General features: G+C 37.3%; 1 protein-coding gene across 1 annotated transcript in view; it reads right to left on the bottom strand.

The window, feature by feature from the left end:
- Positions 1-21,646, bottom strand: part of LOC128691982 (polypeptide N-acetylgalactosaminyltransferase 14) — a 194,903-nt gene that overhangs the window by 3,183 nt on the left and 170,074 nt on the right. Inside the window, exon 16 of the mRNA XM_070085357.1 lies at positions 13,518-13,703. Coding sequence (XP_069941458.1) covers positions 13,518-13,703 — 186 coding nt within the window. The remainder of the gene's footprint in view (positions 1-13,517; positions 13,704-21,646) is intronic.

Here is a 21,646-nt window from a genome sequence, read left to right as displayed (position 1 = left end):
CATGACAGGAAAAAAGACTTAATTATTGCATCTATTAAAGTAAAGAAAGAGGTATACATAAATGAGTGTCTTACCAAAAAACGTCAGAACCTCCTGTATAGAGTCAGAAAACTTAAGCGGGAGAATAATGACATAATACACCAATGCTTCACATGAGATGGGAAAATTCTTGTTAGGAAAACAAATGTAGGTCAACTGTACACAATCACGAACGAGAATGATCTATCACGATTTCTTAGGGATACTAATCTTACAGAGAATAACTAAACAATGTCCAACTTAAAAGCCTACGTAATGTAGAGTATGTTTTGCTCCATTATTGTTCAAATTTCATTGTACAATCTCTTAGTAATTAAATAATCAACTACCTCATTTTGTGATTTTACTAGTAAGCATAAGTCACCTTATGTAATTTTCTTATTTACTATTGTTTGCTTAAACATTGCTGAATTGATACTTTCTCTGTCCATATTACTACCTCATTTTTTTTTTAAATACTATCAATTGATATTACATACTAAAATTAATAATTATCATTTTTACTATAATTCCAATTTACTCTTAATATTTTTGACATTTTAATAACCATTACTTGTCTAATTACCTTTACCTGTTTTAATACCACATTTACTATCTTAGAGTACTCTTAATTACCTTGTACTGCCATATAACCTCTAGTATAACTACCAGTGCAATATTGAATGAAATAAACATTACTTTTTCACTTTTTTGTAATCATTATTACTTACTAAAATTTTATTAAACACCATATTTACTACCAGTCAATTTTACTTTTGTACATTAAACATTATTTTATACTTCCCATAACATTTTGTTGCCAAATTTTCAAGTTTGTATATTCAACTCCAACCTTTATATTATCCTTTGTAGCTGTGTACCTGTGTACCATCTTACTATCATATTATAACCTTGTTATTTTTTACTATTATTCTTTTGGTACTTTAATTGTGAATTATATTTTGTCAATTTAAATCTAGTTATACTCCTGATCTTGTCAACAACCTATACCAGACTCTAGTGCAATTGCAAGTACCATTTCAATTTGTATTTTTATATTATGTTTATATTATAATTCCTACTCTAAGATTGTTTTCATATCTTAGTGACTATATTGTGTGTGCAATTAGTGTATATTTCAATTATATTATTGTTCAAGGCCCTTAACTATCTTTTGCTAACTAGTACCAACTACCTCATATATTTTTTTTTCTCTACTTTTTTTTTATTCTTTTGCTACCTTAACTTGTATATTTTATCTTGTCAATTTAAATCTAGTTATACTCTAATTCTTGTAAACAACTTATATAACACCTTAGTGCAATTACAATTGAGAGTCTTGTGCCTTTTTTATATTATTAGATTAAACTCAGTTGTACTATAGTCAATACCAAATTCATTATATTAGACCATATTGCAATTACTAGTGAGAGACTGGTGCTATTTTTAATTTGTATTTTTATATTATTAGATTAAATCTAGTTGTACTATAGCTCATTCTAGCTCAAAACATAGACTCCACAAAAGTCATTATATTAGACCTTAGTGCAATTATTTGATTACCACTTTATTGTTCACCACAACTTATATTAGTCCCTTTTATATTATAATTTTATATTATAATTCTAACCTTAAAGAATTACCTTTAAAGTACTACCTACTATCATATTCCCAAGCTCCATTATTTGATCATCACTTTATTTGTTCACCACAAATTATTTTAAGTCCCTTTTATATTGTCTCCTTTATTTTAGCTTTAAAAAACTACCTTAGCTCATTATTTTTACATTTGTTAAATAATTCAGGTGCTATTTTTTTAGCTTTTGAATATTTACTTTGTTTTATACTTAATTCTAACTATAGATTCACTACAAATCTTATGATTACAAGCATTGATCCTGATACCAACCTCTTATTTAATGACTTAAATGATTCAAACAGTTACTGTAATTACTACACAGCAGAACAATCAAAGGCACTTCTCAGTGCCAACAACAACATAACTATCTTTAACTACAATATCAGATCTTTAAGCAAGCATTACGATGACCTCCTAGCATTACTAAATTCCTTGCATGCCAATATGTCCATCATTACACTAACTGAAACCTGGCTAAAGCCTGATACTACAGATGTCTATGCCATTCCTGGTTACACAGCCATACACAACTGTAGGCCAGACCAACAAGGGGGTGGCACAGCTATATACTACTCAGACCAACTAGAATGTATCACTAATACTTGCACAAGGGATGAACATGGGGAATATATAATAGCTAAATTCAAATCCAAATACCTACAAAAACCTCTCACAGTGATAAACATCTACAGAGTTCCACAATCAAACATTAGCCAATTTAGTCAAAACCTAGGAAGTACGATAACTGATGCACGCGTGAACAAAGATCACTTACTACTCTCAGGTGACTTCAATATAAATCTCCTGCAAGACCAGGACCCACATGTTACTGAATTCACAAACACAATGAGTAACTGCATGTTGCTACCAACAGTAACAAAACCTACAAGAGTTACGGAGACTAGTGTTTCCCTACTTGACCACATCTGGACCAACACCATATCCCCTTTAAAATCAGGCATAATTACAGATAATACCACAGACCACTACCCTACTTTCCTCATAACAACTCTTGGTAAAATACCCCAAGACACTACTAAAGTCACCTTCAGACTTCACAATGAGGCAGCCATTAATAACTTCACAACAGCAGTAACAAACATTGACTGGCACACTGAGCTAGAAATCTATACAGATATTGACGAATGTTTTAATAATTTTCTAAAAAAGACCCAATACCTCTATAACAAGCACTGCCCTAAAGAAACTAAACAGATGACAGCTAAGAGACTGAATAGTCCCTGGCTAACACCCAGCATTCTCAAATCCATAAATACAAAACACCGATATGAAAAACAGTACAGAATGGGTCACATAACCAGAGACCAAACAAAACGTTACTCGTCAATCCTAACCAGCTTGATAAGAAGGGCAAAAAAATTGTATTATGAGAACAGATTATCCAACTTACGAGGTGATATAAAAAAGACCTGGAAGACCCTATCAGAAATTCTGGGAACAAAAAAGATATCACGAAATAGCGAAATAAAATTAGCAAAATCAGATGAACCCCAACTCCCACCAACAGAAACAGCAAACAGACTCAATGATTTCTTCTCCACTATAGGAGAAAACCTTGCCAATAAAATCCCAAGCTCAGATACCCCACCAAATGACTACCTCACTGGCAACTACCCGAACACACTGTTCCTAGCTCCGACTAACCCATACGAAGTCTCCGTTATTATCAACGCACTAAAAAACAAGGCAGGAGATTTAAATACCTTACCACCCTTTACATACAAAAAAGTGTCACAAGTAGTATCACCAATCACTGCAACACTCTTTAACAAATCCATTGAATCCTCCACCTTCCCTACAGCTCTCAAAATAGCAAGGGTCACCCCAATCCATAAAGGAGGAGACCAAACAGAGTTGAATAACTATAGGCCAATATCCAATTTACACCCTCTCTCAAAAATCTTCGAAAAATTAATTCATAAACAAATCTACTCCTACCTCATCTCCCAAAACATTCTCAACCCCTGCCAATTTGGATTCAGGCCTAATAAAAATACTAATGATGCTATTATACACATGCTAGAACATATATACACTGCAAAAGAGAAAAAAGAAGTCCCACTGGGGATCTTCATTGACTTACGTAAAGCTTTTGATACAGTTGACCATGACTTGCTCCACGTAAAATTGTCACACTATGGTATTAGAGGGCACTCCCTCAACTACCTCAAGTCATACCTCAGCAACAGAAGTCAGTATGTGTACGCAAATGGGGCAAGCTCTTCCGCTCAACCAATTACAGTTGGTGTCCCACAGGGAAGTGTCCTTGGCCCTCTTCTCTTTCTCCTATACATAAATGACCTACCAAATGCTTCGCAATTACTCAAACCCACACTTTTTGCAGATGACACTACATACGTCTTCTCTCACCCGAGCCCAGTCACGCTAGCCAATACTGTAAACACCGAATTACAGAAAATATCTACCTGGATGAGGACTAACAAACTTACACTAAACATTGACAAAACCTACTTCATTCAGTTTGGAAACAGAGCTACAGATGTACCTCTTAACATAACGATAAACAGATCACCTATCACAAAGCTAACAGAGGGAAAATTCTTAGGACTCCACCTTGATAATAGACTCAAATTTCATACACATATACAACAAATTTCGAAGAAAATTTCCAAGACTGTAGGCATACTATCAAAGATACGGTACTATGTTCCACAGTCAGCCCTCCTGGCCCTTTATCACTCTCTTATTTACCCCTATCTCACCTATGGAATTTGTGCATGGGGCTCAACAACAATTAACCATCTCAGACCACTAATTACCCAACAAAAGGCTGCAGTTAGAATGATAACAAATTCTCACTACAAGCAACACACTCCACCAATACTCAAAACACTCAACCTACTCACCATACAAAACATCCATACTTATTATTGCACCTATTACATACATAGAACACTTAACTCTGATATTAACCCTCCCCTCAAACATCTCCTTGCCAACCTCAACAGAACACATGACCATAACACAAGGCACAGATCACTCTTTGATGTTCCTCGTGTCCATCTCACGCTATGCAAAAACTCAATGCACATAAAAGGCCCTAAAATCTGGAATTCATTACCTGTAAATATAAAAGAAACACTACCTGTTTATAAATTCAAGTCTCTGCTCAAAGATCACTTACTCACTCAAAACCAAATAAATACTGAATAACTGAACCTTATAAATTGTATATCCTAAATGTTACTCACAATTATATCACACAAATGTTAAACCTAGGACCCAATCTAACTTTGTTATTTTTTTAAATACACTACCTAACAGAATACTCCATTCTACTGAATGTACAGCAATGCATGCAACCATATGACCTGTCTTTGTAATACTCATTTGTGCTTTATTGTTATCTGTTTACAATAATGTTTTATCACTGATACATCATTGCTTAGTTAATCTTAAGTTAATTTTAAGCCAGCCCGTAATGCTATGCATATAAGTGGCTTTGGCATGCTGCTCTTACCTGTATTTTTTTGTACCTCTGTATGTATGCTAAAATTACTAAATAAATAAATAAATAAATAAATTCTTTTCATACGCCAAATCTAGGGCAAAAATCACATCCAGGCCCCTGCTTAAAGGAGATGGGACTTAAACAGATGACAGCAAAGAAATTAGTAAGGGACTCATGTCCCACTATGACTCAGCATCTAGTGATCCATTAATCACACTAAGGGTCGACAATCTAAATAAATTTTTTATGACAGACTCAAAATTTCTTTAATTCAAGAATTTTTTATATAATCCTAACACCACAAGACTTTGAAAAAGCAATAAATGACATGCCCATGCACTCTGCCCCAGGACAGACGTGTGGAACTTTGTATTCATCAAGAACTGCAAGAAATTCCTTTCATGTGCCTTAAATATTCCATGGAGAGGGAGCACAGTCACAGGGGTCATCCCACAGTCACTAAAAACAACAGATAAAGCCCTACTCCACAAAGGTGATGGTAAAGCAGTTGCAGAGAATTACAGACCAACAGCATTAACGTCTCATATCATAAAAATCTTTGAAAGGGTTCTAAGAAGCAAGATCATCAACTACTTGGATACCCATCAGTTGCACAACCCAGGGGTGCAGAGGTTCAGAGCAGGTTGCTCCTGCCTCTCACAACTACTGGACCACTATGAAATGGTCTTGGATGCACTGGAGGACAAATAAAATGCTGATATAATATACAGAGACATTGCGAAAGCCTTCGACAAGTGCGATCATTGTGTAATAGCACATAAAATGCGTGAGAAATGAATAACAGGAAAAGTGGGTTGATGAATCTATAACTTCCTAACAAACAGAACATAAAGAGTACAGTAACAGTAAACAGAATAAAATCAGAGGCAGCTACAATGAGAAGCCATATTCCACAAGGTATAGTACTCACTCACATCCTTTTCCTCATCCTATCTGACATAAATTAAATCAAATCAAGTTTATTCTCTATAAAGATTACAATGTGTGGTTTACATATTATATAAAACTAATTACAGAAAGGGCCACTATCACACCTAGCATGACTAGGTATTTCGGGCAAACTAAGATTAATTCAAAACTCTATATTGGTACAGATTAAGGAGAATATTGGTATTAAGGCTAAGTAACTGCATTATAGCTCGTAAATTTAGCAATGTGAATGGTTTTGTTTTGGTACAATACACAGTTTCTATTGAAGCTCCTACATTGGAGTATCACAGGCAAACTTATGACTATTTAAGATTTGTTTGGTAATAGTTGTATTATGTATTTCTATGTTTATAGTCAATTGGGTGAGTGTAGGTGCAAATTGTGGGGAATCACACATATCGAGAGAAGGTCTACGTTGCTTTTGTGTGTGTATGATACAAGAGAACAGGCAATTTTCTTGTAGTTAGCTGACAGTGGGGTGTGTCAGGGATATAAGATGTTTTCTAACAGCAGTTTTGAAAGTGATGAATGTGTCTGCAGTTGTAGAGTTTTCAGGTAGGGTGTTCCAGATTTTAGGCCCATTTATGTAGTACATGTACATTGTAGTAGGTTGGTAGACAGCAACCACCCAGGGAGGTACTACCGTCCTGCCAAGTGAGTGTAAAACGAAGCCTGTGATTGTTTTACATGATGGTAGGATTGCTGATGTCTTTTGTCTGTCTCATAAATATGCAAGATTACAGGCATGTCTTGCTACTTCTACTTACACTTAGGTCACACTACACATACATGTACACATTTATTTATACACACTCATCTGAGTTTTCTTTGATTTTATCTTAATAGTTCTTGGTCTTATTAATTTTCCTTTTATATCCATGGGGAAGTGGAATAAGAATCTTTCCTCCGTAAGCCATGCGTGTTGTAAAAGTCAACTAAAATGCCGGGAACAATGGGCTAGTAACCCCTTTTCCTGTAAAGATTACTAAAAAGAATAAGAAGAAGAAAATTGTCAAAGTGGGAAGTCTGAATGTGCGTGGATGTTGTGCAGATAAGAAAGAGATGATTGTGGATGTTATGAATGAGAAGAAGCTGGATGTCCTGGCTTTAAGTGAAACAAAGCTGAAGGGGGTGGGAGAGTTTCAGTGGAGAGGAATAAATGGGATTAGGTCAGGGGTTTCAAATAGAGTTAGAGCTAAAGAAGGAGTAGCAATAATGTTGAAGGATAAGCTATGGCAGGAAAAGAGGGACTATAAATGTGTAAATTCAAGGATTATGTGGAGTAAAATAAAGATTGGATGTGAAAAGTGGGTTATAATAAGCGTGTATGCACCTGGAGAAGAGAGAAGTGTAGAGGAGAGAGAGAGATTTTGGGAAATGTTGAGTGAATGCGTGGGGAGTTTTGAATCAAGTGTGAGAGTAATGGTGGTTGGGGATTTCAATGCTAAAGTGGGTAAAAATGTTATGGAAGGAGTAGTAGGTAAATTTGGGGTGCCAGGGGTAAATGTAAATGGGGAGCCTTTAATTGAGCTATGTGTAGAAAGAAATTTGGTAATAAGTAATACATATTTTATGAAAAAGAGGATAAATAAATATACAAGGTATGATGTAGCACGTAATGAAAGTAGTTTATTAGATTATGTATTGGTGGACAAAAGGTTGATGGGTAGGCTCCAGGATGTACATGTTTATAGAGGGGCAACTGATATATCGGATCATTATTTAGTTGTAGCTACAGTTAGAGTAAGAGGTAGATGGGAAAAGAGGAAGGTGGCAACAACAAGTAAGAGGGAGGTGAAAGTGTATAAACTAAGGGAGGAGGAAGTTCGGGTGAGATATAAGCGACTATTGGCAGAAAGGTGGGCTAGTGCAAAGATGAGTAGTGGGGGGGTTGAAGAGGGTTGGAATAGTTTTAAAAATGCAGTATTAGAATGTGGGGCAGAAGTTTGTGGTTATAGGAGGGTGGGGGCAGGAGGAAAGAGGAGTGATTGGTGGAATGATGAAGTAAAGGGTGTGATAAAAGAGAAAAAGGTAGCTTATGAGAGGTTTTTACAAAGCAGAAGTGTTATAAGAAGAGCAGAGTATATGGAGAGTAAAAGAAAGGTAAAGAGAGTGGTGAGAGAGTGCAAAAGGAGAGCAGATGATAGAGTGGGAGAGGCACTGTCAAGAAATTTTAATGAAAATAAGAAAAAATTTTGGAGTGAGTTAAACAAGTTAAGAAAGCCTAGGGAAAATATGGATTTGTCAGTTAAAAACAGAGTAGGGGAGTTAGTAGATGGGGAGATGGAGGTATTGGGTAGATGGCGAGAATATTTTGAGGAACTTTTAAATGTTAAGGAAGAAACAGAGGCAGTAATTTCATGCACTGGTCAGGGAGGTATACCATCTTTTAGGAGTGAAGAAGAGCAGAATGTAAGTGTGGGGGAGGTACGTGAGGCATTACGTAAAATGAAAGGGGGTAAAGCAGCTGGAACTGATGGGATCATGACAGAAATGTTAAAAGCAGGGGGGGATATAGTGTTGGAGTGGTTGGTACTTTTGTTTAATAAATGTATGAAAGAGGGGAAGGTACCTAGGGATTGGCAGAGAGCATGTATAGTCCCTTTATATAAAGGGAAAGGGGACAAAAGAGACTGTAAAAATTATAGAGGAATAAGCTTACTGAGTATACCAGGAAAAGTGTACGGTAGGGTTATAATTGAAAGAATTAGAGGTAAGACAGAATGTAGGATTGCGGATGAGCAAGGAGGTTTTAGAGTGGGTAGGGGATGTGTAGATCAGGTGTTTACATTGAAGCATATATGTGAACAGTATTTAGATAAAGATAGGGAAGTTTTTATTGCATTTATGGATTTAGAAAAGGCATATGATAGAGTGGATAGAGGAGCAATGTGGCAGATGTTGCAAGTATATGGAATAGGTGGTAAGTTATTAAATGCTGTAAAGAGTTTTTATGAGGATAGTGAGGCTCAGGTTAGGGTGTGTAGAAGAGAGGGAGACTACTTCCCGGTAAAAGTAGGTCTTAGACAGGGATGTGTAATGTCACCATGGTTGTTTAATATATTTATAGATGGGGTTGTAAAGGAAGTAAATGCTAGGGTGTTTGGGAGAGGGGTGGGATTAAATTATGGGGAATCAAATTCAAAATGGGAATTGACACAGTTACTTTTTGCTGATGATACTGTGCTTATGGGAGATTCTAAAGAAAAATTGCAAAGGTTAGTGGATGAGTTTGGGAATGTGTGTAAAGGTAGAAAGTTGAAAGTGAACATAGAAAAGAGTAAGGTGATGAGGGTGTCAAATGATTTGGATAAAGAAAAATTGGATATCAAATTGGAGAGGAGGAGTATGGAAGAAGTGAATGTTTTCAGATACTTGGGAGTTGACGTGTCGGCGGATGGATTTATGAAGGATGAGGTTAATCATAGAATTGATGAGGGAAAAAAGGTGAGTGGTGCGTTGAGGTATATGTGGAGTCAAAAAACGTTATCTATGGAGGCAAAGAAGGGTATGTATGAAAGTATAGTAGTACCAACACTCTTATATGGGTGTGAAGCTTGGGTGGTAAATGCAGCAGCGAGGAGACGGTTGGAGGCAGTGGAGATGTCCTGTTTAAGGGCAATGTGTGGTGTAAATATTATGCAGAAAATTCGGAGTGTGGAAATTAGGAGAAGGTGTGGAGTTAATAAAAGTATTAGTCAGAGGGCAGAGGAGGGGTTGTTGAGGTGGTTTGGTCATTTAGAGAGAATGGATCAAAGTAGAATGACATGGAAAGCATATAAATCTATAGGGGAAGGAAGGCGGGGTAGGGGTCGTCCTCGAAAGGGTTGGAGAGAGGGGGTAAAGGAGGTTTTGTGGGTAAGGGGCTTGGACTTCCAGCAAGCGTGCGTGAGCGTGTTAGATAGGAGTGAATGGAGACGAATGGTACTTGGGACCTGACGATCTGTTGGAGTGTGAGCAGGGTAATATTTAGTGAAGGGATTCAGGGAAACCGGTTATTTTCATATAGTCGGACTTGAGTCCTGGAAATGGGAAGTACAATGCCTGCACTTTAAAGGAGGGGTTTGGGATATTGGCAGTTTGGAGGGATATGTTGTGTATCTTTATATGTGTATGCTTCTAGACTGTTGTATTCTGAGCACCTCTGCAAAAACAGTGATAATGTGCGAGTGTGGTGAAAGTGTTGAATGATGATGAAAGTATTTTCTTTTTGGGGATTTTCTTTCTTTTTTGGGTCACCCTGCCTCGGTGGGAGACGGCCGACTTGTTGAAAAAAAAAAAAAAAAAAAAATGTACATTGAACTTTTGTATAGGTTTAGCCGGACACAGGGTTATGTCACAGAACTGTTTGTGTCTGGTGTTATGCCTGTGGGTCCTGTCACAACTATCAATAAAGTGTTTTAGATCAGGGTTAATGTTGGAATTTAAGGTTCTGTAAATGTAGGTTGCACAGTAGTAAATGTGGATGTTCTGAACAGTGAGTAAGTTTAGATCTATGAAGAATGGGGAGTGGGTATGTTGCCTGGGATTGTATTACGTGATTATTCTTACTGCGTTTTTTTGTTGGGTTATTATTAGCTTTAAGTGTGTTGCTGCAGTTGATCCCCAAGCACAAATAGCATAGGTGAGGTAGGGATAAATAAGTGAATGGTATAGTGTGAGAAGGGCAGATGGTGGCACGTAGTAACATATCTTGGAGAGGATCCCAATCATTTTGGACACTTTTTTTGTTATGTGTTGGATATGGGTGCTGAAATTCAGGTTGCTATCGAGGTGCAGGCCTAGGAATTTGCCCTCATTATGTCTGGCAATAAGAGTGTTGTCGATCTTAATGTTAAGTTGTGCAACACCTGCTCTGTTATCAAACAGAATATAGAAGGTTTTGTCAGTGTTAAGTGAAAGTTTATTGGCTGTCATCCAAGCAGATATTTTGAGTAGCTCATCGTTAACAATGGTGTTGAGGGTGGCAAGGTTTGAGTGGGAGATGACATAAGTCGTGTCGTCAGCAAATAGAATGGGTTTTAGGTGTTGTGATATGTTGGGAAGATCACTGATGTATAAGAGGAAGAGCAGGGGACCAAGGACTTCCCTGTGGTACTCCAGTATCAAGTGGCCGTGTTGATAAGGTTGTGTCTTTAATGGTGACATACTGATACCTACTAGTAAGATAGGATTTGAAATATGCAAGTGCATGGCCTCTTATACCATAATGGTCAAGTTTGTGGACTAGGATGCCATGATCTACTGTGTCAAAAGTTTTTCTTAGGTCAATAAAAAGTCCTAATGGACAATAGATGTAAGCTACAATACAGTGTCCTCCTTTGATGATGATATATCAGAATTTGCATGACAGTGTCACCCAAGTGGACATTAACCAAGTCTTCAAATGGGCTGCAGAAAACAATATGAAGTTCAACCCTCCTTTCAAACTCCTTGAGAACTTTCAAACTTCTTGAGAACTACAACAGAATGCACTTGTATAACACAAGACATAAAACTTTCTTTGATATCCCTCATGTCCATCTCTTCCTATGCAAAAATGCTATACATTTAAAGGGCCCTAAGATCTGGAATTCATTGCCTGAACATACAATTGCCTGCACACCAATTCAAGGCTCTGCTAAGAAATCACCTCATCTCCCCAAAAGAACCACCCAAACACTATATATTATTGGGACCATCAACTCAATAATTAGCAAACATTATAAGATTATTTCCAAAATAAAATGGTCTCAATCTCATTATGTAAAATGTGCCAAAATATAATACTGTAACTTATTAATCAATTACTTGTTAATTCAATTACTGCTAAACCACTACTACCTCTGCTGAAATATAAAAAAAAACAATGTTCAATTCGAACCAACTATGATATATATGCCTAGTATTAAGTAGTCTGTTAATCATAAAGTTTAGTCTGCCCAAAATGCCCCAGAATGATAGTGGCTTTCTCTGTATTTAGCAAATCAAATTGTAATTACACATTGTAAACTATGCAAAGAAATAAAACCCTTATTCCTTAATGAAGAAAAATTTCAATTCCTTCACCATGCAAAACTCGAGGAAATAAAATCTGGATCAGAGTATAAAACTAATTCCAATCACACAACTGAACAAAAAACTAATGTGAAGGACCTCAGAGTGATAATGTCAAAGAATCCCACTTTCAGAGGTTACAACAATGTCTCTACCACATCTTCTAGGAAAATGATAGAATGGATAATCAGAACCTTCAAAACTAGGGATGCCAAGGCAATGATGATTCTCTTCAAATCGCTTGTTCTCTCTAGGCTGGAATATTGCTGTACAATAATGGCCCCTTTCAAGGGGCCATTATGTATAAATACACATACAATAAAACACCTAAATTACTAGGAATGGTTGAAGTTCCTTGACCTGTACTTCTTGGAATGCAGGTGAAAAAGATACATGATAATATACACTTGGAAAAATCTTAGAGGGACTAGTCTCAAATCTGGACATGGAAATCACTTCTTATGAAAGCAAAAGATTTGGCAAGCAGTGCAACATCCCCCAGTGAAAAGTAGGGGCACCATGAGTATGCTAAGAGACAATACAATAAGTGTCAAGGGCCCAAGATTGTTCAACTGCCTCCAAGCATACATAAGAGGAATTACCAATAACTTGGCTGTCTTCAAGAGGGAGCTGGACAGGCACTTAAAGTCAGTTCCTGACCAACCAAGCTGTGGTTTGTATGCCAGTTTGCATGTGGCCAGCAGTAACAGCCTGGATGATCAGGCCCTGATCCACCATGAGGCCTGGTCACAGACTGGGCCACAAAGGCACTGACCCCAGGGACACCCTCCAGGCATATTCCAGGTATGCCTATCTATGCTTTAGGATTGAGAGACTAACCCCCTACTACTACTGCTTCCAGAATTCTACTGCTTCCAGTATTTGACTGAAGTAGATTGTGGTGCAGGTGAAATGTTATTTGCAGCAGAGATATTCAAGTGTTGCAAATGCGTTTTATTCATCATAGTACTATATAAGCTTAAAAACCTTACAGAATAAACTATATCTGCAAATTCACTCCTCATCCCTTCCCTACCCTGATTTCTACAATACTCTGTACTGTCATTACCAATGCAGTTTAGTACTGATCAAGAAGAGTGGTTGTGAAATATCCCTAAGTATTAATTATGTATCTATAAATGATTAATTAATTCTGGGGCAACGTAATTACAGAGTTGAGTTCTGATTTGTGGCCTGAGTGGTAAAACCCTTGGTTCACAATTAAGTGACTGGGGTTCAGTCCTGGCATGAGTGGAAGTGAACATATTTCCTTACACATATTGCACTTGTCCACCTAGCAGTAAGCAGGTACCTGGTGTTAACTAACTGTTGTGGGTTGTATTGCAGGGAGAGCATTAAGAATGTGTACCTGTGACTCACCTGCTTGGGTCCTGCATGACACGGTAGTACGTGGACCCGAGCATCTCTGGGAGAAAGAACTGACAAACAGAGATTTCCATGGGCCACTGCACCATCCTGTGACAAGGACCACTCCTGTGTGACTCGCTCAGCCACACATGTCGTCACCTCCACCTGCTGCTCCCCTTCTTGTGACTGCTGCTGCTTCTGGAAAACAATAATAATGTGAGAAAATGTACCAGAATTCGTAGTTCTTTCTTCCTAAGAAAGAAGTACCAATTATTCAGGCCTACAGTGTTTATGCATTAGTTTGATCACTGTCAATATACAATAATAGAAAACAATGTCCGAATTAAAATAAATTGTCCTGCCTTCAATGTTTTTAAATTTAGTACAGTACAGTAATTACTCACTTCATTTTGAATCTTGTCTAAAATCCTGTACATAACAGTGGCTTCTGAGCTTTCAATTGCATCAAATTATATTTATATTACAGTGAAACCTCGGCTTTCGTCATTAATTCGTTCCAGAAAGTCTGATGAAAACCGAATTCAACGAAAACTGAAACAATATTTCCCACAAGAAATAATGTAAATCTAATTAATTCGTTCCAGACACCCAAAAGTATTAACAAAAAATACATTTTATGGAGAATAACTATAGTTTTACATACAGAAAACAATGAGAAATAAATATAAAGGACTAGTGTAATGGATAAATGAACATTTAACATCACTTTTATCTTTATTGAAGACTCTTGTTGGCGTATGGAAGACGGCGAGGAGGGGAGAGGGAGGATAGGTTATCTTTACCACAATCAATGGCACCATCACAACCACTACCACCCTCTACCACCATCACTACCACCCTCTACCACCATCACTACCACACTCCACCACCATCACTTCCACCCTCTACCACTGTCACTACCACGGTCACCACCACTCTACCACCATCACTACCACCCTCTACCACCTCTACCACCATCACTATCACCCTCTACCGGGAGGACACATTTGGTACGGCAGACCACTGTCAATGTGAAGAAAACTGAGGTAATGAACGATAACAAGGAGAAAATTTTGAAGAAAAAAGTTGTTGAAAAACGAATTCGACGAAAACCATGGCAAACAAAAACTGAGGTTCCACTGTATAAGTATATATAAAACGTGGAAATTTTTTTTATAATTTTCCTAAATTCAGCATGTGTAAATATGAATAATATAATACTGTAACTGTGTTTTAAAATGTTAGGCTGATTTGGCCCTTCAAGAAATTTTGTGCAAAGGAGGGTGTGCAGCAGCTGCAGAGTGATACAGGGGGAGGAGGACATCACAGTGAATTTAATGTGTGTACACTGGGTGTTACAATCGTCTAATTATCTGATGTCATCGAGGCCATAATGGGGTGTTTTGGCCTGGATTTGTAACAGGAACCCATATTAATGTCCCCTGCTGAATTATTGGGACAGAAAATTTGCAGGACCTCATGAATTATGTGTGGATGGTGGAAAATAAGGAATCTACGCCATCACTCACACAGGGAAGTATGCCATTGTCCTTTCATTTAGATTTCTCACTGGCTAGTAGGGTTCTATTTGTTAAGCACTGTGGGGTGATCCACCTACTATATAAATTGTAAGTTAATATGTATAAAATATGGTTAGGAGAAAACCTTTTCTAGTCTCAGTAAAAATATTCCCATTAACCATTTCTAACAACGAGGTCCTCATATCATATACAGGCCACGCTACATTGGAACCTCTACTTGCGAGCGCATCCACATGCGAGTTTTTCCAAATACGAGCAGTCGATGGGTCAATTTTTTCCTTTCATAAGCGAGCAAAATTTCCATAAGTGAGCAGACCTCAAGACAGGTGCCTTGATGCTGGTGAGGGGCTCTTGTCCTTGATCTAGAGAATTGTATCTCATTTGTTTGTTGGACTATCTTATTGAAAGTTGGGCAATGTATGATGGAAAGATGTTTCTTAATGTAATAATAATAATAATAATAATAAGTATAATAATAATAATAATACATATAATAGTAGTATAATACAATAATAATAATAATACATATATAATAATAATGTACCACAGTATCAATGTACCAGTATCAAGTGGCCGTGTTGTTGATGCTGTGTCTTTAATGGTAACATACTGATACCTATTAGTAAGGTAAGATTTGAAATAAGCAAGCGCATGGCCTCTTATACCGTAATGGCCAAGTTTGTGGAGTAGGATGTCGTGGTCTACTGTGTCAAAAGCTTTTCTTAGGTCAATAAAAATTCCTAGTGGATATTCCTTATTTTCCAATGCTGTGTAAAGCAGATCTAGCATTTTTATGACTGCATCATTTGTGCTTTTATTTTTCCTAAATCCAAATTGGCAGGGGTTGAGTATGTTTTGTGCTGTTATAAATGAATATAGTCTCCTGTGCACGAGTTTCTCAAAGATTTTGGATAGCAATGGTAAGTTTGATATTGGCCTATAGTTGTTTAAGTCTGTAGTGTCACCACCTTTATGTATTGGTGTAACCCTTGCCATCTTGAGTAGTTTCGGGAAGGTGCTAGTTTCTAGTGACTTGTTAAAAAGTAATGAAATAGCATGCGAAAGGAAATGAGCCGCTCGCTTGTACAGTAATGGTGGGACATTAGACAGATTCCCTGAGTTGTTTTTAAGTGACTTTATAATCTCAGTGACTTCCAAGGGTTCAGTTGGTGCAAGATAGAAGGAATTTGGGAAATTCCCATCTAGGTAGTCCCCGGCATGGGCATTGGTATGTGGGATTTTATTGGTGAGATTAGATCCTATGGTTGAGAAGAAGTCGTTTATCTTGTTAGCTGTGTCAGTGGGATGTAGTGGTGTTTCATTAGGTTTAGTTAGGACAATATTCTTGGTTTTTCTCAGTTTGTGGGTCCCTAGAATCTGAGAGTGTGTTTTCCAGGTCTTTTTTATATCTCCTCTAGTGTCTGTGAATCTACTGGAGTACTATAGTTGTTTGGCTTTCTTTATTACTTTGGTGAAAACTGATGAATAGTGTTTAAGAATATCTTTGTGTATTAAGCCTTGTCTATATTGCTTTTCATATTGGTGTTTCATGTCAATGGATTTCAGAATGGTGCTGGTTAGCCATGGGCAACCAAGCCGTTTGTTTGTGATCTGTTTCGTTTTTATAGGACAATGTTTGTTGTATAGTCTAAGTAATTTGTTAAGGAAAATGTCATTCCAGTCATCAATACCATTGGTCTTGGAGAATTCTGTAGGCCAGTCAACAATCTCTAGGTCAGCTGTGAACTTCCTTATTGAGGCCTCGTCATGGAGTCTAAATGAGACTTTGTTGTATTCAAGTGGTGGTTTATTAATGTTTGTCAGGAGGAAGGTAGGGTAGTGGTCTGTAGTGCTATCTGTGATTATCCCTGATTTAAGGGGGGCTAGTATATTGGTCCATATGTGGTCTATTATGGTTGCACTTGTCTCAGTGAGCCTGGTTGGTTTAGTTATTGTTGGTATGAGAAGATTGTTGTTCATATTGTTGACGAAATCAATTACAGGCTGATCATCTAGTAAGCCAAGGTTGATGTTGAAGTCTCCAGCTAAGAGAAGGTGGTGCTTATTCATTTGTCTGTTTGTTATTAGTGACTTTAATTTCTCACTGAAATTTGGGATGTTTGTGTGAGGTATCCGGTAAATGGCACCGATTGTTATAGGTGTCTTAAGTTTTTTTACAGTAAAATTAGCAAAAATGTATTCCCCATATTCATCACTAAAGCAAGTGGTGCTAATACAAGATAGTTGGTTAAAGTAATAGATTGCAATACCACCCCAACTTGGTTTGGTCTGCAGTTGTGAATTGCTGTGTATCCTGGTAGAGGGTAGATATCTATTGTGTCCTGCTTAAGCCAGGTCTCAGTAAGAATAATGCAGGAGAAGGGTGTCTTTAGTGATTCAAGGAGTGCCAGGAGGTCATCATAGTGTTTGCTTAAGGACCTGATGTTGTAGTTAAGTACTGATAGATTTTTTGCATTGTTTAGGATAGTGCTGGCTTGTGATGCTGTGTAATAAAGGCAGTTACTTTCCAATAGGTTTTGATTGGGTGTCAGATTATGGAGGTTTAGATCAGGGTCAACGTGATCAATCATCTTCTAGGTTTAAATTATGGTTATTTATATCCTGAGTTATGTGTTGAGTTCTAGTACTGATATCTGTAGTGGTGGGAAGCTTGGATAAGTATATAGCTAGAGTATTTTGGTCATATAGAGTATAGTCACTACTACACATAATGAAGTTGATGTTGTCTATGTGTTGTGCTGGAATGAACTAAAGTACAACTATGTATAAACTAGTAATATAAAAATACAAATTTAAAATAGAACGATATTGTAATTATTAATTTAATAATAGGTCAAACTTGTGTGAGAGTGGTGAAGGAGTGGGCATCGAAGGAGTGACAGTCCTGTGACCTACTGTGATTAAGTCCCACTTACCTCACCCAAATTACTTACATGTAACAATATAGGTAATAAATACCCTGTAAACATCATGCAGGTAATTTCTCAAATAATTACTAACCCTTTGGTCCTAACAAACTCGGATATGTAATCAGAGAGAATTTAATTTAACCCTTTCAGGGTTTCCAATGTACTAGTAAGGCTTACTCACCAGGGTTATTGATGTATAGGAAGCCTAAATTCTAGCGCCTTCAAATCTAGTGAGAGAAAGCTGGTAGGCCTACATATGAAAGAATGGGTCTATGTGGTCAGTGTGCACAGTATAAAAAAAATCCTGTGGCACACAGTGCATAATGAGAAAAAAAAAAACTCCGACCATGTTTTTGGTTTAAAACAGCGACTTTGCAGTGTATTTTTGTATGGTATTTTTGGTTGTATTTTAGTTTTCCTGGTCTTATTTTATAGAATGGAAGACATATTACAGAAATTAAGATGATTTTGATTGGTTTCATAATAAAAAGTACCTTGAAATTGAGCTCAAAGTAGCAGAAATATCCATTTTTTACCGAAGTTCAAAAGTAAACAAATCATGCCAAGCGTCCAATACACGTCAACTGGCGAGTCTAATATTCTTTCACAAGTGCGCTGATATTATTTATACAATTTCTACACCATTTCTACATTAATGCAGTAGTCTGCATAACAGTAAATCTTCTATTTTTTGTGAGAATAAAAATTCACAGTGGAAAGCAAAACAGATGTAAGAGGGGCCTGGGGACATGACTAATGAACAGAGAAAATGTTATTTTAGTGCCAGGAATGTCTGTCTTGTTTATTCTGGACCTTATTTGGAAACTGGCATCTGAAATTTGTGTGAAATTGGAAAAATTACTGGATAGTTGAAATCGGTAAATGGGTGGTTTCTTGTAGTCATTTAATAGAAAAAAATGGAGTTCTAGCAAAATTGATATGATTTTTGCCAACTAGTACACTGGAATTGGGAGAAAATAGGGCTCAAAGTGGGCGAAATCACCGATGCACAAACATTGTCGAGACCGCTAACTTCGCAAGAGCATAATTCCGTAAGTTTTCCATCAAATTTTATACTTTTGGTGTCATTATGATAGGAAAAAGATACTCTATCATTTCATATGAAAAAAAAAAATTCTGAAAAATTTTTGACCCTGAGAACGAGTTTAGGAGAGGGCCTCTCGACCCTGAAAGGGTTAATGATTTGAGTGAAAGAAATGGATTGTTGGGTTCACATATAAGTGAAAATAAATTAATTAATTAATTAATTAATGGTGTTTGTATAGTGGATTATAGTTGCTGTGATTAACTGAATTTGCATGCCCAGTGGGGCTGGAATTGTATTTCTTATACATTTGTAATACAGTGGTCCCTCGATAATCGTCAGGCTTGATAGTCATCCTTTTCGGAAATCGATACGTTATTTTCGTCCAAACATTGGCTCGCAAATGGTCGGTTGACTCGCTAATCGTTGTTCGTCCTGGACGCGTACTCATGGCTCTGAGCCGCCTCGGCCTCCCTTCCTAGCCAGTGTGCCATTGTTTACCAGTGAGTGATGGTCCCCTCACTTGTTCTTACGAAATATTTCATAATATTCCATTCGTTTTAGTGCTTGCAAGTGCTAAATAAACTACCATGGCTCCAAAGAAAGCTCCTAGTGCCAAGCCTTTGGTAAAGAAGGTGAGAAATACGATTGAATTTAAGAAAAACATCATTGAACAATATGAAAGTTGCGTACGTGTGGCCGAACTGGCCAGGATGTATAACAAACCCCATACAACCATATCTTCCATCGTGACAAAGAAAAAGGAAATCAAGGAAGCTGTTGTTGCTTGGAGAAAATTGTGGCCAGACTGTGTACACAAGACGGATTTTGAAGGGTTTGTGGCTGACCCTGATGAGCCTATGTCAGTTGTGAAATCTATTGTGGCATTGGGGAGTTCCATGGGGTTGGATGTGAGTTCGGAGGATGTGGAAGAATTGGTGGAGGAACACAATGAAGAGCTAACCACTGAGGAGCTGCAAGAGCTTCAGCAAGAACAGCAACAGATCACATCTCAGAATCTTGCTGCAGAGGAGGAGGAAGAGAGATGGAAGAAGGTGCTTTCATCAGAAATTAAGGAGATTTTTGAAATGTGGGGTAGGATGGAAAGATTTATGGAGAAACATCACCCTGAGAAGGATGTTGCAAGCCATATCGGCAACTTATACAGTGACAGAGTCTTGGCCCATTTTAGGGAAGTTTTAAAAAGACGCCAGAAACAAGAGCTCTCTGGACACTTTTTTTGCGAGACAGGACTCCAGTGACTCTCAAGCTGGTCCTAGTGGCATTAAGAAACAGAGAAGAGAAGTATGTAACCCCAGAAAAAACTTGGTACCTGAGGTGTTGATGGAAGGGGATTCCCCTTCCAAACAGTAACTAATCCAAGCTCTCTCCTCCTCCAGTCTTCCATACACTAAGAAGAATCACCAATAAAGATAAGTGTTATGCTGTTAATGTTTCATTCATCATGTCCCATTGTATTTTGTACTACATCTATATTTCATGTAAAAAATTTTTTTGTTTTAATACTTCTGGGTGTCAGGAATGGATTAATTGTATTTACATTATTTCTTATGGGGAAAATTGATTCGAAAATAGTGTATTTCGATAATCGTTGCACTTCCAAGAACGGATTAACGACAATAAATGAGGGACCACTGTATTAATGGACTTTTGTAATTATTATATAAATTAATTGCTAAGCCCAGCATGGCTAGGACTGTAATTTCTATAATTGTTAATTTTCTAAGCCAGGAAATATTTGGCTAGGATATTTGGTGCATATTGTAATAATTATATCCAGTATCATTGTATAATTTGTACAACCAGTGTTCATTGATTGAATCTAATACATAAAAGAACTATGGATGAGGTTAATGTAATTAATGCAAATGGAAAATCCATGAGAATTAAAGGTATAAAGGCACCACTAAATGCAAAAAAGGTCATGTGACCAGAGCTTATAATAAATGTCTGGAATTAGTGGCAGAAGAAACTGTGAACAAGGTTAATTTAGAATTATATTTGGAATCATTAGAGAATAGGTATGTGTCATATAAATTGTATTACAAAGAGTATGAAGGAGATCTGCTGGTGAATTGAGCAGATGATAATGAAAGAGAATTATTCATTAATCAATACAGGTACACATCCCTTTATCAGAAATTCTGAAATTTGAAAAGTTCCGAAAACCAAAGTTTTTCATGGAGTGTGAAGCATCAGTCATCTCAGTGCTGGGTCACACCGCCACGTGGCAGCATGACCCAGCACTGACAGCCAGAGTGGCAGGCATCAGTTGTGTCTCAGTGGAAATAAATGGTATAAAATACCGACACAATGGAAATATAAACACAAATGCAGTATAATGTGATCCTTTATTGACAACGTTTCACCCACACAGTGGGCTTTTTCAAGTCACACACGGATCTACCTGGGGTTGGAAGGTACGAGAGTATTTATAGTCATGTTCAGAATGTTGAGGTCAGGTGGAGAATACTGCATCTGATGATCTACCGGGAGGGGTTATAGAGTCTTGGGTAGCTTGGCAGGGGTATTGGACAAGTTGTAGACCTTCTGCAGTGTTCTATGTTCTTATGTGGGACAGCGATGAAGAAGTTTCTTGGCAAG

This window comes from Cherax quadricarinatus, chromosome 15 (genome assembly GCF_038502225.1).
Source record: "Cherax quadricarinatus isolate ZL_2023a chromosome 15, ASM3850222v1, whole genome shotgun sequence".
NCBI classification, from domain to species: domain Eukaryota; kingdom Metazoa; phylum Arthropoda; class Malacostraca; order Decapoda; family Parastacidae; genus Cherax; species Cherax quadricarinatus.
This window is presented reverse-complemented; position numbering and strand designations above follow the sequence as displayed.